Genomic DNA, 17,583 nt, shown 5'->3' on the forward strand with positions numbered 1-17,583 from the left:
GCAGTCACATCTCGAGATGTTTCTTCTTCTATTTGGTGCGAAAAAGTTAAAACGGTTGCACTACACACTCACTCAATTTGGCTCAAAAAACTTTAAATTGTTAGAATGTTTTTGAAAAATATGCTTTCCTCTTCGCTTGTCAGGTATTTGGCAAACGTCTCAGATGTGATGCTTCAATGAATGATGGCTTTAGCAACTGGCAAAAAGCATTGAACAAGTTTGAAAAACATGAAAGCATTCAGTCACACATGGACAGTGTCGCTAGGAGGAACAGCTACAAAGCAAGTCTGTCACATGGAGAACAGACAGCGAGCGGCACTTAAATTAGTGAAAGGAAAAAAAAACAAGTAGCTGCACTTCATTGTGGTGGTAACTTGAGAAAGCAAGGAATAGCATTTGCCTTCCTCTGGAAATCAGGTTTACGATATGTTTAATGTAAAAAAAAGTGGGTGACTCTCGATTTGCTCGTTGCATTAAAGAGTATTTATTTCAGTTCACAGTGCATACAAGATGTGCAGTTGTACCCAGGTTTGTCATCAATACCTCAGGAGCTTGAGCAGAACATGCAAATGCGCACACCAACTAAACGTACCAGAAAACGTAATCGCTACAATACCCATCAAGAGTTGATTCATGTTTATACTGCTACTGCTACACAGATGTTGCATGTTAAAATACTTTTGTTTTATGGAAAGTGATGTTAAAGTACAGTATGAAATGTTTCTGTTTCCGCTCAGTAATACCACATTATCACATTCAGCTGCTGGCAGAATAGCAACAAGCACCAAGAGGTCTCTTCTGATCCATTCTGACATGTGAATTCCCTCACTGTACGGTCGTCATCATTGTACATTAGTGTAAACAGTCACCATTGTTTTTCACGTTACTCACAGCAGTAGTTATCCGCTTATGTATTTCTTCTCTATGGTTTATTTACAGCAGCCAATAAATGTAAAAAATATATTTTCCTACAAGGCAGATGACGTTTTCAAATCAAATATTACATTGCAATCCAACACAAGGCCAAGCCAAATATTACATGTATGTATGTATATATATATATATATATATATATATATATATATATATATATATATCATTTTTATATTTTGGGGACAGTATATACTAACAATAATTATGAATCAACCATGTCTGTCAAAATACAGGGTGGGGCATAGCAACTTGCTTATTTAAATTTGGCGCCCTGAAGCGATGGTTGCTCTGAGCATGGTAGGGATGGACTTATTTGAGAGGGTGGGGCTTAAAGTTTGGTCCTCAACGCGCGTTATTTATTTTGTGTTTATTTTTCAGGAACCGCAGTGAGCATCATGGAGTGGATGAAGTTTGAAAGCGCTTTCGCCGTTGAGGCATTTTTTTTCAAGCGGTCGCTCAATCGTCAGAAAGCAACGTGTATTCCATAAACATTTCAATATTACCCCCCGTGGTCGTGTTCCTGGCGAGCAGTCGAAAAGAAACATGGCCTCCCACGAACAGCAAGGTCACCCCAAAACAATGGCGCGGTGAGACAGTCTGTTTTGAGATCTCCCCGCCGGTCTGCCCGCAAACACGCATCTGCTCTTGGGTTGTCTGCTCGTTCTGTGACAAAAATCTTCCATGAAGAATTCAAATTTCATCCTATAAATTAGCTATGGTGCAGGAACTTCTTAATCCACGTGATTTTATTGCTCGTGAAAATGCATGTGAGGCGCTTTTGGGCTTGCCTGACAACACACTTATTTTCTTCAGTGATGAGGCTCACTTCTATCTTTCGGGATCTGTAAATAAGCAAAACATGCGCTATTGGAGTCCTTAAAACCCCAGAGAACTTCATCAACGTCCTCTACACGCACTAGGTGTAACTGTTTTGTGGTCACCATCATGAGTTGGCATAATTGGCCCATGGTTTTTTGAAGAAAATGAACAGGCAGTATCAGTGACATCTGACCGTTATGTCTACATGATCAATTAGCGTTTCCTGCTAACACTGAACCAGATTGGTGTCGAACCGGGGGCCATATTGAAATGACTACGGAATGCACGTTGCATTGCTACGATTCAGCGACCGCTTGAAAAAAAATGCCTCAGCAGCGAAAGTGCGCGTCAACTTCAGCCACTCCATGATGCTCACTAGGGTTCCTGAAAAAAAAACACACAAAATAAATAACACACATTAAGAACCAAACTTTAAGCCCCACTCTCTGAAATTAGTCCATCCCTACCATCCGTAGAGCAACCATCGCTTCAGGGCGGCAAATTTAAATAAGCAAGTTGCTCTGCCCCACCCTGTAATAAGAGGAAAGTTTGGTTGAATTAAAGTACTAAACATTCATGCAGAAACAAGAGCACTGGACTGTTGGCCAAACATTTTACAATTATTGTATTGTCTTTTTAATGAATTAGTATCTCAAAAATAATATCTAAAACATTCAAATTGGGTGTCATTTACAATACACAACACCAATTATATATTATTTATGTAAAATATATTCAAGAAAAATACATGTCTAGTCAGCTGAAAATATTTTATCAGTTTTTCATTCTGAAGTCCTCTGAGAAAGCATTTTAATGCCTTTTAAAATTTTGACCAAAGTATTAAACAACAATGTTTCAACAAGTCTTAAACTAATGGAATAATAAAAAAAAACTATCTAACAGAAGACATAAAACCAAAAATAAAAAAGCACTAAAATGGCAGGAGTTGCCTCCTGTCTGAAATTGCCTGAGTTCACTTCAGGTCATTTGGTCACAAAGACGCTCAAATTGTTTTTCTTTTACTCATGAAACAATGAAAGGACCACATTACGATTTAACATTGCATACTTTCTCCTCAATACCGTACCTATCTCATAAGGCACACCGCAGACTGTTGAACACACAGACACACACTCGACATGTGGCTTATTCCCATTAGAAACTAACTTGATTGTTAATTTTTTTTTTCAAGTCATAAACATATTACCTTTCAAGCTGGAAATGTTTGCATAGTCACGATGTGTTTTAATGCGTGTCAATGAGTAGTGCCGCCGCAGAGTCGGTTCTGGAGTTTTCCTTTTTTGGGAGTTACGACTACCGACGCCTGCCGGTTTCAATGCTCACCAGCCACTTTATGAGCAAAGCATAAACGGGGCAGTGGCGGCAAACAGAAAAACGGCTGCTGTTAAAGTGCCAGGCTGACTGGCGTCTGCTCTAAATCACAACAATAACGGGCATAGCACCAAACCGAGCACAGGGGAAAGCTTTTTTTTCTGTTTGGGCCTCTGCACGCAGCATTTCTCTCCACAGGAGAGTCAGACTTAACACGTCACGTGTGTGTGCTTACAGTCTGAGCTATGTTACAATCATACATGCCACTATCAGTGTGCGACTGGAAGCTGAGAGATTTGGAAAGCCGTCGTTGCATTTATTCCAAATCCTTGATATCCAACGTGAGGTTCATGCACTAGTACAAGGTGCAGTTGTCACAATACAGTGATCCCTCGTTTTTCGTGGTTAATGGGGACTGGAACCCGCAGCGATAAGTCAAAAATGGCTAAGTAACGCCCCCAAATTTTTTTTTTGTGTGTGTTCAATGTATTCATTCAGATTTAGCATTGGAAAGAGATACATATAAGACATGTTCTGTCACTTTTCAGTGACAAAGTATTATTATTATTTTTTTTTTATGTATACGGTGGAAAACACAGACAAGGCTGACACCCCTGGTTAAAATAAACTGCCGTATTTTATGCTAAAAGAACTGTCGTGTTTGATAGAAAACAATGTTTATATGCTGCCATAGCAGTTTCATGGTGCATTAAGCCCCCAAACTATTTTTAGTTTTTCTGACCCCCGTTTACAGACACTGCGCAACTGCTTTTGTTTCAACCCAGCCATAAAAAGAAGTGATTATATTTATTATTTGAAGTGTCAATCATTTTTTAGTTTAGAATCATTGATCTCTAATATTTAGTTTTTAAAAAAAGACTTTATATAATTTTTCACTCACATATTTTAAACTTTTAAACAAATTACATCACAATGAAAAAAAATGGTGTCTGTAAATAGGGCACGGATAGCTATCTCATAACTCGCTTGATTGTATTTTTGTTTTGTTACTGTCGAATTTCCCCCGATATTTTAGATGAATAATTGATCCAAACAAAGACAAATGGAAAAAAAAAAAAAAAAAAAAAAAACATTTAAAAGGGTAAATATTTGAAAAAGAAAATCTCGACCACTCCTTGATGTCTGCGATTTCTGCATTGCGACCCGTTATTACCGTGTTTCACCCCTAAAATCCCCAAAAAGTCCGGCTGTGGCCATTCACATCTGTGTCTTGACACTCAGTGAGACATGCTACACAGAGTTTTTGGATCGAAACAAGGTAAGTACACGATAATATCTCGTTAAAATCACGGTGTCTTTAATTATGATCTCTAATGCTCTTACCTCAAGTTAGGGTTTAAATTTTTTTTTTTAAATGCCCTCCTGTCCAAATGTTTTCTTCCCCCAGAAAATTGAGATTTTAAGTTTTCCAATGATGTATCACACATGCATATAGGACAATTTTGAAATCTGGCCAAATTGGGGGTATCAGAGCGGACGTTCAAGTCACCTGAGTGTTTTCCGCCATATAGATATTTCAATAAATGGTTTTTAAGCACTTCAAATGTAGTAATTATGATAAGTTTTAAACATGGTAATATTCCATCTAATTGTTTAAAAAAAACAATAAAGTAGAAAAAATGCTAGTCTCTATTAAATGCCTCTGTTAGGGCCTCTGCCCCTCCCTCCTGAGACCTGACCCACCTTGGGCAAGTGGGCATGTTTTTATCTGATTTCAGGTTGGGACACCTGACGGGTGAAGCGGCCACAGGTGCGGGCAATAACAATCAGCCATCTTTAAAAGCGAGTGGACGCCGCCACCTCGCCGCCCGATCAACCCGTCTGGTTCCTTCCATCAACTGCCTCTCGCATTCTTGGATACATCGTTTTTATTACCGGTTTATGACTTTATATTTGCTCTTGCCCCAGGACCTGTCTTATCCATGCCGATTGTCGGATGCCCTGTCTGCCTCCTTCCGAGCCTCATCATCTCCCGCCGGCTAAACTACTCTGAGCCGAACATCACCCGCCCTCTGCCTTGGCTCTCGCACTATTAACATCCCTTCTTGTGTCGCCAATAAATTTTTACTCATCACGACCTGGCTTGTCTGCTTTGGGATCCCACCTTGCTCGCACACTCCTTAACAGCTTTATTGAGTGAGTCCACTCAAATCCGCTCAAGCTGCTCACTTACACACAATGAGTTGCCACGGCAACTGTTTAACAAGTTAAACAATGTTTGACGCATGCGGCGCTTTAACGCTTTGGATTTCAGGCATCTGTGGCAATATCAAACATTAAACATCTGTCAATCATTGTTAACTTTAAGAAGGAACTCCAGCATATTGCCTGACCAACAAAGAGCAGCAGGAGGGAGAGTGAGACTACATGATCGGCTCGGGACGGCTAATCTGTATTTATTTTTTAATTGAAAAGAAAATCCACAATGGACTGAGGGCGCAAAGTACCGAGGGATCACTCTAATAGAAACTAGCAAACTAGCGCTTGTACCTTTTTCTGAATCTTAAGGATGTTGTATAAGTGCTCAAACAGTTTTCTATAGAGAGAGAGAAGCACAAAAGACAAATAAATGATCAGTACAGCACAAAAGAGATCATATGGGATGAGGGGGGAAAGAAGAAGAAGAAAAAAAAAATTAACATTTGGACTTCCCTTCGGAGTATCTACGTGGCCACTTAATTACGTAGAATGCCACTTGTGAAGAGCAGCTTAAAACACACGACGTATTGTGTCCATCCACGGCTTAAGTACCAGTCACGTCTCCAATCGGACAGATGGTAGACATAATGAGGGAATCCACACAGGAACAAATGACATGTCCATTTAAGGCATGGTGATAGGAACGGTGTCAAATCACTTCTGAAGGCTCATGAGAACTGTTGAGTTTCTTTTTGTTGGTATTTGTTAAAATACTTGTCAACAGGGGGCTTATCAAAAAGTGCAAAATGTCCTTTGCTTAAATGAAATGTGAGGACCTGACTTGACAATGCGAGGTTCCTTCTGTTTAACAAAAAAAAAAACAAAAAAAAACATTCCAACATGGGTACGACCACGGATGCTAGTCCACCAAAGGGCTCCCGTTTTTCTGCTTCCAAACATGTTGTTTTCAGCATGACAGTGATGTGTTTGATGTGACAAGACCTGGCTGGAAAACCTTTGGGATGATCTTATGGATGAACGGATAGAAGTTCATTTACACTCTGCCATTTAGTGAATAGCTTCATAGGAATAAGTAGGGATTGATTACCGTATACTTTGTTCCACTTTCTGTAGATCTATTGGTGTTCCAATATTTCTGTTCATAAAATGGTGCTTCTCAATCAATTTGAATTGGATAAAAAATGCTATTCATTACAGTAGATCAATTCAAAAAGTCAATCTCATCAAGATTTCCTAAACACGCAAGTAGCCTAAATGTACTGTATATTTTGGGCTATAAGTTTCAACATTTTGTCTCCCGTTGAATCTTACAGCTTTAAAGGGAACCTAGAACTTATAAAGACTTGTAGGCTCTAATAAGCCACAATTGTTCTTTCTTACTAAAATATGTTATTAGAAGCAGATAAAATATTGCCATCGATTTAAAAATTACAAAATTTAGTCTAGTTTTGACCAACGGAGGGCGCTATGTTTTATGTGCGCAATGGACGCTCGGGGTGATGACGTAGTTTGTCACCGTGACTGGACGAACACTTCCGGTGTTCTGCAATTCCTACAACACGACGAGACGTCCAACACATACGCAAAACGGTTAAAAGCGGCGAGTACTTACTATTCGTGATTTTATTGAGTCTTTTATTACCTTTTCATTGCCTCAAAATACTTTTTGCATCTGTTTCCCTCTCATACTTTTAAACATTGCGTTTTCTTGTGGTAGCTTAAAAGCAGATTGTTGATCTGTTGACCACATTAATCACATAGCGTATTTAAACCAGCCTTATTTGATATTACTACGTTTAAGTATTTTCTTAAGGCATCTTTAGTATGTTCTGTCTGTATGCATTTCAACAAAAGAAGCTGAAAGCGCACGGTAGTACTTTGTCAAATTCGCTTCGTGTAGACAATTCGCCAGTGTAGCACATTTTGGCAGAACACCGGTTTTGTCCTACTCTTGTCTCGTCTCATACCGTCTTTCCTGTTTGTTTTGCTTTTGCTGCGCATTTTGTGAAATATTGACATTGCTGTCATGCTCATTAATGTTCCTCCGGGGTTCAAATTGAAAGAGCTGAACAGATGACGTGTTTATGTTGCTAGAGATATACTGTGGAAGTTTGGAATCGCGGCAGCGTAACTCAGTGACGTCACCGCCCTGCAACGTCAAAACAGTGGTGACCTACTAGTTTGACAAATTTTACAAATTGTATAACAACAAAAACATCAAGAGGGGTTTTAATATCAAATCGTTTTAACTCATGATAACGTTTAAGAACTACAAGTCTTTCTATCCGTGGTTCCCTTTAACAATGGAGTGAGATCTTTATAGTTTTTTATGGGCTACCAAACTTCATGCTTTCTTGTTGTAGCGTTGTTATTCATCTCACTTTGCTTTGAGGCCGGGCGCTGCTTCGTCAGACTTTATTAAACATTCTGGCGATTTTATTGGCGAACGGGGCTCCGTCTGATGCTTGATGCCATTACAGAAGAACTATTTCAGGCTTACTGTTGTTTGTGAGACAGTAGTAAAAAGGACAGATATCCAGTTTGTTGCTATGCTAGCACTGACGCACGGCTAGTTGTTTTCATTTAGCACTCAGAATTTTATCGCCAATGTAGATTCCATTGAATGCTTGGGGTGATCATATAGGAGCAAGTAAAGGCTAACCATGAGTGGTTTTAAAGATTTAAAACCAACTGACATAAACAGTATGCTGAGACGAGGCCGGTATGCTAGGGAAGCACTGACAGCAATCAGCCTTTAGTTACTACTGGGACCTACAGAGGACTGTCTGCTGCAAGCATTAATTAAAGTTGATGTTATTTTTTCTTCTTTTGTAATTGTAGTCACCTGATGTTAAGTGTTTTTTGTTGTGTTAGATATGCTTTGACCACACCAGTGGGACTGTGACATGGAGTTTTGAAGGTCGGTTGCATATAAATGAGGAAGATGCAACTCAGCATGTTGATGATGTTAATTTAGATAATGAAGAGCTTTTTCATCAATTAAATCTTTCTGCCTAACATCTTTTTCTTCTTCAGTTTTTTTTAAATTTTGGTTTTGCTGCTTAAAGCAGAAGTTCAGGATTTTTTATATGAGGCTTAATCTTCCAGCTAATGGGGGTTTAATTAGTCGGTGGCGTTGATTTCAACAAATTTTGTGCAATTTTGTTAGTTTTAGGGCTCACAGATGACCCATGCAATGAATTGTGTTGGCTATGTTTTCTGGATAAAGTTATTAAAACTTACCATTGCGTGTCATTGTAGAATGAACAGCAACATTTGTAATGCAGCAGATCTGCAGGGAACTAGGGGTCTAAGCAAACAGGGCAGAGTGATATCACATCGGTTTTTTCACCGCTGAATTTTTTTTTTGTGGGAACAAAAGGGACTCCCCAGCAGACTGATCATGAGTGGAGTTTAAGCACTCCTCTCTATTGTGGTCACATTACACATCGAAGAAAATGAAATGAATTACGGCAGTTTGGTGTGACATTATTTTGGAGGCATGGGTATTTCGAAAAATGACCTTCATTTTTAATTTATTTGATCATGTTAAATCTGTTAATGTTGTTTTTTATTGGCATGCTAAGCCGGTACCATTGACTCACCTTCGCTTAGCTCTCCGGAGCCCTGAAACTAACAATTAACTGACAAACTGCACGTAATTTGTTGAAATTAACTCCACTGACTAATCCTCAAATCACTTCAACATATTTCTTGGCACCAAGATAGCTGTTTGGAATTATTGATATCCAAAGTTCTTGGTACTAACGGCTGATATTAATTTCAGGATTCCAAAAGGATGGGAGTGAATTTTCCAATTAATTCATTCTCTGACACTGACAAATTAGATTTTCTTTTTGAGTTAAACTACTGGAATAAATATTTTTTTGGATGCACCTGTAGAGTGTATTGCCAATATCTTCTTACATGAGTTGTCCCTGGGTAAGAGTGTCCTGCAGTTTTTCCTGTTTTATTCCCCCAAGTTCCACCTGCAGGTCCTCACATTTCTCTGCCTGCAAGATTTCCTGGTGTTGACATGGAATGCATCCGTGGCAGGTTGTAGCAGATTTCGAGAGTAATACCATCTGGTAGAAAGTTAAGAGTGCTCTGTGGCTTTGCTGTGATTGTTGCAGTGAACCTGCGACAGCTGCAGGCCGCTGTGGAGGACAGGCCCGACGCAGCACATGCTCTCGATCTCCTCCAGGAGGCCTTGATCCTGCATAGCCGGTAGTCCCTCCTTGTAATCTTTCTCCCAGGGAACCTGCACAGATTGGCTGTTCCTAGCTTTCCCCTCCTTGCTTCCCAGCCTCTGCAGAGATTTCTCCTTGTAGTGCCTCACCGTCTCCTTAGACAGCACTTTCCTTCTCAAAATCCCGGTAGAGCCGGTCGGGTTCTGGGCGGGAGGGGGCTCAGGGCTTGCTCGGGGCTCGGAAACGGTCCGAGCGCGGGCCGCTGGCAGTGGAGAATAGTTGGGGAGTGAAGACGCGTGAGACAAAGTTGGAGAGGGCGTTGTGGGTGTGATTCGATGAAATGTCGAGGGTGAATAGGAAAAGCGGTCTCCTGCTTGCTTGCTTCCTGGAGGTAGGGGATGGGCAGTGAGCTGCTCATCTGTCACAGGGACAGGGGGTACGGGAGGTTTCTTCAGGCTGCTCTTGTTGGGCTGCCTGCGTGGGGACGGTGGGAGGTGTTTACCATGGACCGCGCTGTCATCCTGACCCATGTTCCAGCCCCCCTGGTCTCCCCCTCCACCACAACTGCTTTCCTGTGACGGCTGAAAGTCAACGGTGGCTTTACCCTTGCTCTGAAAATTGACAGATAGGAGATATTATGCTTTAAATTTGAAACAAGACCTTTGTATTCGAACACAGACATGGCAATGAGACGTTTAGAATTATTAATCTTACTCTCGCTATACGTACATACAGTACAGATCATTCGGTAAAAAAAAAAAAAAAAAACAACAACCTAACAATTCAAGATGGGTGTGTTCACTTTATATACATTGTGTCCCATACCGGGGCCTGGTAGTCCAGTTCCTCAAAGGACCTAAAGAAGTCAAGGCTCTTGGCAGCACTGAGCTTGCCTTGCTCTATCGTGGTGGTGTTCAGAGAGTCCAGGATCTCCTCCAGCAGGTTCATCTTGCCTGACTGAGAAGTATCCATGTCCAGCTCTAAAGAGTAGGAGTCATCGCTGTCCTCCGCATATGAAGGAACATCGCCACTGTCCTCTGAGGAGATCCTATATAGGAAACATGACATTTGTGAGAGAGCATATATGGCAGCATATAGACATATTGTTCTATCAAACACAACAGTTTTTTGGCTTAAAATACAGCAGTTTCTTTTAAAGAGGAGTGCAAGAGCAGAAACTGCTTTTTCAGTCTTGTCTATGTTTTCAGCCATATATAAATAAATCAAATATACGGAAGGCATGGAAGAAACAGCCATGACTGCAATGTTTATTTAAGACTATTAAGTTTAAAAAAATATTGTAATAATAATTTTTGAATCAACATGCCAACTTTAGGTTTAACCAGTACAAAAATCTAACTTGAAAGATGTTTTTGTCTTTACCGGTGCGTTCACTGTAGTGTTTCAATGACCTTGGTTTTACCATTAATGTCCACTTGGAGGCAGTATACCCATGACTTAAAAAAACATAACTTGCCTTGCGCATCAATTCCCATTTTAAAGCACTTACTTGCTAGCAGTGTCCAGCTCGTCGTCATCCAGACCGTAGCCGAGCTCTTGAGGGCCCGTGTGCATAGGGGACTTGAAGTTTTGCTGTGAATAAGAAAAATACAAAAGAAATGCAACAGTATGAAATAGACGACGATTAGAGAAAGATAGCAGGCGAGTCCTCGAGGGACAACACTTGTTTTATTGGACCAGAACCCTAAGAGTTGAGACTTTATTAGTCAAACTGGGGTCTGGAGATGAGAATGTTTAGAAGTATTTTATCAAATTAAGCAGCAAGTCGTTTCTGAGAGCAGGCCAGTTTAAGTGCATTAACGATCGCGTCGTAACATCTATGCACATGGTATTTGTCAGAGCAAAGTGCTGAATGATCAGTATGTGGTGCCGTTTAGTGACACAGCGGGTCTAATAAGCCACCTGTGTAACATGTTTAATGTGCAGGTTCAAGAAGAGACAGCAGCTTTACACAGCAACACGGGGCACTCCCCATCTGCCGCGGGCCACTTATTAACATGGCCTCCACCACCATGCACATGTTCCTGCATCCCCGCCAGTGCATGCACTCTTTTTCCGCCATCACTGCTCACCTTCTAATTGACATTCCTCGCATATAGACGTCTTTTTGAAAACTTTTTTTTTTGTGTGTGTGTGTGTGAGGTCGGTCGTGTTCGCCCCTTCTTTTAGCTTTTTTTTTTTTTTTACCTGTTTTGAGTTGGGCTGTGTATCGCGAACGTCATGATACAGTATGTATCATGATATACATTTGTGGTCAAAAGTTTACATACACTTGTGAGGAACATAATGTCATGGCTCTCTTGAGCTTCCAGTTATTTCTACAACTCTGATTTTTCTCCGATAGGGTGATTGGAACAGATACTTCTTTGTCACAAAAAACATTCATGAAGTTTGGTTCTTTTATGACTTTATTATGGGTTAACAGAAAAAGTGATCAAATATGCTGGGTCAAAAATATACATACATGGATCTGAAAAAGCGAATCATTGACTTGAACAAGTCAGGAAAGTCACTTGGAGCCATTTCAAAGCAGCTGCAGGTCCCAAGAGCAACAGTGCAAACAATTGTTTGTAAGTATAAAGTGCATGGCACTGTTTTGTCACTGCCACGATCAGGAAGAAAACGCATTACCTGCTGCTGTTAGAAAATTGGTCAGGAGGGTGAAGATTCAACCGAGAATCACCAAAAAGCAGATCTGCCAAGAATTAGAAGCTGCTGGAACACAGGTGTCAGTGTCCACAGTCAAGCGTGTTTTGCATTTCCATGGACTGAGAGGCTGCCGTGCAAGAAGAAAGCCCTTGCTCCAAAAACGGCACCTTAAGGCTCGACTGAAGTTTGCTACTGATCACAAGGACAAAGATAAGACCTTCTGGAGGAAAGTTCCGTGGTCAGACGAAACAAAAATTGAGCTGTTTGGCCACAATGCCCAGCAATATGTTTGGAGGAGAAAAGGTGAGGCCTTTAACCCCAAGTACACCATGCCTACCGTCAAGCACGGTGATGGTAGTATTATGCTGTGGGGCTGTTTTGCTGCCAACGGAACTGGTGCTTTACAGAGAGTAAATGGGATAATGAAGAAGGAGGATTACCTTCAAATTCTTCAAGATAACCTAACGTCATCAGCCCGAAGATTGGGTCTTGGGCGCAGTTGGTTGTTCCAACAGGACAATGACCCCAAACACACATCAAAAGTGGTAATGGAATGGCTAAATCAGGCTAGAATTAAGGTTTTTGAATGGCCTTCCCAAAGTCCTGACTTAAACCCCATTGAGAACTTGTGGACAATGCTGAAGAAACAAGTCCATGTCAGAAAGCGATCAAATTTAACTGAACTGCACCAATTCTGTCAAGAGGAGTGGTCAAAGATTCAACCAGAAGCTTGCCAGAAGCTTGTGGATGGCTACCAAAAGCGCCTAATTGAAGTGAAAATGGCCAAGGGACATGTTACCAAATATTAGCGCTGCTGTATGTATATTTTTCACCCAGCAGATTTGATCACTTTTTTCTGTTCACCCATAATAAAGTCCTAAAAGAACCAAACTTCATGAATGTTTTTTGTGACAAAGAAATATCTGTTCCAATCACTCTATCAGAGAAAAATCAGAGTTGTAGAAATAACTGGAAACTCAAGAGAGCCATGACATTATGTTCTTCACAAGTGTATGTAAACTTTTGACCACAACTGTAAGTGTCATGATACAATGCGTATTATGATACACGTGTATCCCAATACATGGACTACAAAGCAATAACAAAATCAAGTACATTTTATTTTGATGGATAGGAAAAATATCTGGTACTGTACGTCCTGAATGCTCTTAAAGAGAATTATAATACTAAGGGACTGTGAGATATCAATAGAACCGTTATGTGGCAAGATAACAAATATCAACTAGGCCTGCAAGCAGGACTGAACGGGCCCTCGCAATCTAGCGCAACTCGGACGTCATGCAACTCGGACAGTGTGCAGGTCAGGGTGGTGGCAGATCGTCCTCTCTAATCATCTCATTAGAACCTAACATGCGCGAAAGTTGCCTCTTTACATTCACACACCTAAGAGATAAAAACCCCTATTGGACAGAGGACTACAAAAAAGGAGCGAATAAAGGGTCATCACAGCAACAGACAGAGACATGTGGACATGGGCCGTAAAATAAGTATTTTAAAAGGTCTTGAAACTACAATGACCAACCTGAAAAGAACTGGACATATATTTTAAAAAATGAGTGACTTTCTATTGCCACTAGTTGGCGCTGTAGGGTTGATGCAAATGACCCCTACAGGACCCTTCAGACTATGACTCAACAAGCACGATATGTTTGGCGCAGATATGTTGTAGAAGTTATGACTGTTCAAAACTTGTGGTGAGACGAAATGGCTTCAGTCATTTTTACTTCTCCTGTTGGACCCTTCTGCTTCAACCAAACCTCAGTATTTTTCATCAGGCACCTGAACACGTCTTCAGGCTCCCCTGATGCAGGTTTGAGGTGAATAGATTTTTTTTTCCTTGGAGGAGGAGCCTGTTTCGTAAAAAAGGCATTTCCTGTTCCCACTAGGGGGCGCTAGGCCTAATGAGTAATATTTCAATGCACTCGTGTTCAGGGTGGGATCCCGCACATACATGCCAGATATGAAAAAGATTGAACGTTGTTTCAAGGAGCTATTAGTCCTTTACTGAATTTGTCATTTTGCCGAAAAAATGGCCGACTTTGGCACCACGCCCAGGTCAGACCCATGAATGAAAACACACCATTTTGAAAAGTTTAGATTTCATAGGTCTCCTGAATTGTCTAACCAATTTTGAAGATGATCCAATTGATTCCCTCTGTGACAAGGTCTCAAATGTGCACCCTGTTAATTGATAAAAATTTCACATTCGATCCAAAATACCCGATTTCCTGTTGGGTTTGGAATATGGGTGCAAGAGACTTTTTGGAGCAGTTTTGCACAAGGTATCGACTCCCCAAATTTCATTGCTCTACGTTAAAAAAACCTAATAGGAAACGCCTTTTTGAAAAATTCAAGGGGGCGCCACTGAGCCATTTTGTTACATTTTTTTGTAATGTTGCAAGATTATCGAAATCCACACAAAGCCGCATGTATGTGCAAAATTTGGTGAGTTTTCGTGCATGTTCAAGCCTCCAAATGTTAACTCTTACTGTGAACCCATGAAAATTTCACATTCGATCCAAAATACCCGATTTCCTGTTGGATTTGGAATATGGGTGCAAGAGACTTTTTGGAGCAGTTTTGCATAAGGTATCTACTCCCCAAATTTCCTTGCTCTATGTTGAAAAAACCCAATAGGAAAGGCCTTTTTTAAAACTTCTTTCTGTCGCCACTAGTTGGCACTGTAGAGTTGATGCAAATGACCCCTACAAGAACCTTCAGGGTATGACTCTCAACAATCACGGAAAGTTTGGCGCAGATATGTTGCATATCTGCCGAGTTATGACTGTTCAAAGTTTTTGGCGAGACAAATTGTTGACGGTCATTTTCACTTCCAGTTTGGACCTCTCCGCTTCAACGAAAACTCAATATTTTTCATCAGGCACCTGAACACATGTCTTGAGGCTCCCCTGAAACAGGTTTGAGGTCAATAGATTTTTTTCCCTTGGAGGAGGAGCCTGTCTCATAAAGAAGGCCATTTCCTGTTTCCACTAGGGGCGCCAGGCCTAATGGGTAATATTTCAATGCAGTCGTGTTCAGGCTGGGATATCTCATAAACATGCTAAAAATGAAAAAGATTGAACGTTGGATCACGGAGTTTTTAATCATTTTCTGAATTTGGTATTTTGCCTAAAAATGGCCGACTTTGGGACCACGCCCAGGCCAGACCCTTGAATGAAAACACACCATTTTGAAAACTTAAGATCTCATAGGTCTCCTGAATAGTCTGACCAATTTTGAAGACGATCCAACTTTATCCTTCAGCGACAAGGTCTCAAATGTAAATCGATAAAATTTCGCATTTGACCCAAAATTTCCAGCTTCCTGTTGGGTTTGGAATATGGGTGCAAGAGACTTTTTGGAGCAGTTTTGTACAATGTATCGACTCACTAAATTTCATTGTTCTATGTTGAAAAAACCTAATAGGAGAGGCCTTTTTGAAAATTTCAAGGGGGCGCCACTGAGCCATTTTGTTAAATTTTTTTGTAGATTATCAAAATTTACGCAAAGTTGAATGTATGTGCAAATTTTGGTGAGTTTTCGTGCATGTTCAAGCCTCCAAACGTAAACTCCAACTGTGAACCGAAAAAATTTCACATTCGATCCAAAATACCCGATTTCCTGTTGGATTTGGAATATGGGTGCAAGAGGCTTTTTTGAACAGTTAGGCATAAGGTATCTACTCCCCAAATTTCATTGCTCTACGTTGAAAACCTGAGAGGAGAGGCCTTTTTGAAAATTTTAAGGGTCAAGGGGGCGCCACTGAGCCATTTTTTGACATTTTTTCAAAACGACGCAAGATTATCGAAATTTACGCGAATCTGCACGTATGTGCAAATTTTGGTGACTTTTCGTGCATGTTCAGGCCTCCAAATTGGCCATTTTCATTTGCCATGAAGAAAGAAGAATAATAATAACTAGGCCTGCAAGCAGGACTGAACGGGCCCTCGCAATCTAGCGCAACTCGGACGTCACGCAACTCGGACTGTGTGCAGGTCAGGGTGGTGGCAGATCCTCCTCTTTAATCATCTCATTAGAACCTAACATGCTCGAAAGTCGCCTATTTACATTCCCACACCCAAGAGATAAAAACCCCTATTGGAGAGAGTACTACAAAAAAGGAGCCACTACTGAGCTGTGCAGCCAAGCCCTTATTCAAAACCAAAATTAATCTTCTAACTCGGCCAATTCGACCAAGTGTGCCAACTATTGTGGCTCTATAAGCTCCCTGAGTCTCTGAAAAAAAATATTTCCTTTAAATGGCGAACAAAGGGTCGTCACGGCAACAGACAGAGACACGTGGACATGGGCCGTAAAAAAGTATTTTAATAGGTCTTGAAACTACAATGACCAACATGAAAAGAACTGGACATGTTTTGGAAAAACGAGTGACTTTCTATCGCCACTAGTTGGCGCTGTAGGGTTGATGCAAATGACCCCTACAAGGCCCTTCAGGGTATGACTCTCAACAAGCACGGGAAGTTTGGCGCAGATATCTTGTATATCTGCCGAGTTATGACTGTTCAAAGTTTTTGGAGAGAAAAATTGTTGACAGTCATTTTCACTTTCCTGTTTGGACCCCTCCGCTTCAACGAAACTTCAATATTTTTCATCAGGCACCTGAAGACAGGTCTTAAGGTTTCCCTTATGCAGGTTTGAGGTAGATTGATTTTTTTCCCTTTAGAGGAGGAGTGTGTCCCGTAAAAAAGGGCATTTCCTGTTCCCACTAGGAGGCGCCAGGCACAAATGGTAAATTTTCAATCCAGTCCTGCTCAGGCTGGTATACCTCACACACATGCCAGATTTAAAATAGATTGAACGTTGTATGAGGGAGTTATCAGTCATTTTCCGAATTCGGTTTTTGGCGAAAAAATGGAAGAGTTTGGCGCCCCGCCCAGGTCAGGCCCATGAATGAAAACACACCATTTTTATAACTTAAGATTTCATATGCCTCATGAACAGTCTCACTAATTTTGAGAATGATCAAACTAATTCCCTAGGTGCCAAGGTGTAAAATGTGCACACTGTAAATCGATAAAAAGTTCACATTCAATCCAAAATACCCGATTTCCTGTAGGATTTGGAATGTGTGTGCAAGAGACTTTTTGGAGCAGTTTTGCACAAAGTTTTGACTCTCCAAATTTCATCACTCTATGTTAGAAAAACCTAAATGGAGAGGCCTTTTTGAAAATTTCAAGGGGGCGCCAGTGAGCCATTTTTTTACATGTTTTCGTAACGTTGCAAGATTATTGAACGTTATGCAGAGCCGCATGTATGTCGAAATTTTTGTGAGTTTTCGTGCATGTTCAAGCCTCCAAATGTAAACTCCTACTGTGAACCGATAAAAATTTCACATTTGATCCAAAATACCCGATTTCCTGTTGGATTTGGATACGGGTGCAAGAGACTTTTTGGAGCAGTTTTGCATAAGGTATCT

General features: G+C 40.7%; 1 protein-coding gene across 2 annotated transcripts in view; it reads right to left on the bottom strand.

The window, feature by feature from the left end:
• Nucleotides 1-1,382: 1,382 nt before the first annotated feature.
• Nucleotides 1,383-17,583, bottom strand: part of dennd1b (DENN/MADD domain containing 1B) — a 252,123-nt gene continuing 235,922 nt past the window's right edge. For both annotated transcript variants that reach the window (XM_057840683.1, XM_057840682.1), the window contains 3 exons: nucleotides 10,966-11,048; nucleotides 10,281-10,503; nucleotides 1,383-10,066 (listed from right to left, as the gene is read on the bottom strand). In XM_057840683.1, the coding sequence (XP_057696666.1) occupies nucleotides 9,362-10,066; nucleotides 10,281-10,503; nucleotides 10,966-11,048 (1,011 nt within the window). In that variant the 3' untranslated portion in view covers nucleotides 1,383-9,361. The remainder of the gene's footprint in view (nucleotides 10,067-10,280; nucleotides 10,504-10,965; nucleotides 11,049-17,583) is intronic.

This window comes from Corythoichthys intestinalis, chromosome 7 (genome assembly GCF_030265065.1).
Source record: "Corythoichthys intestinalis isolate RoL2023-P3 chromosome 7, ASM3026506v1, whole genome shotgun sequence".
Lineage (NCBI taxonomy): Eukaryota > Metazoa > Chordata > Actinopteri > Syngnathiformes > Syngnathidae > Corythoichthys > Corythoichthys intestinalis.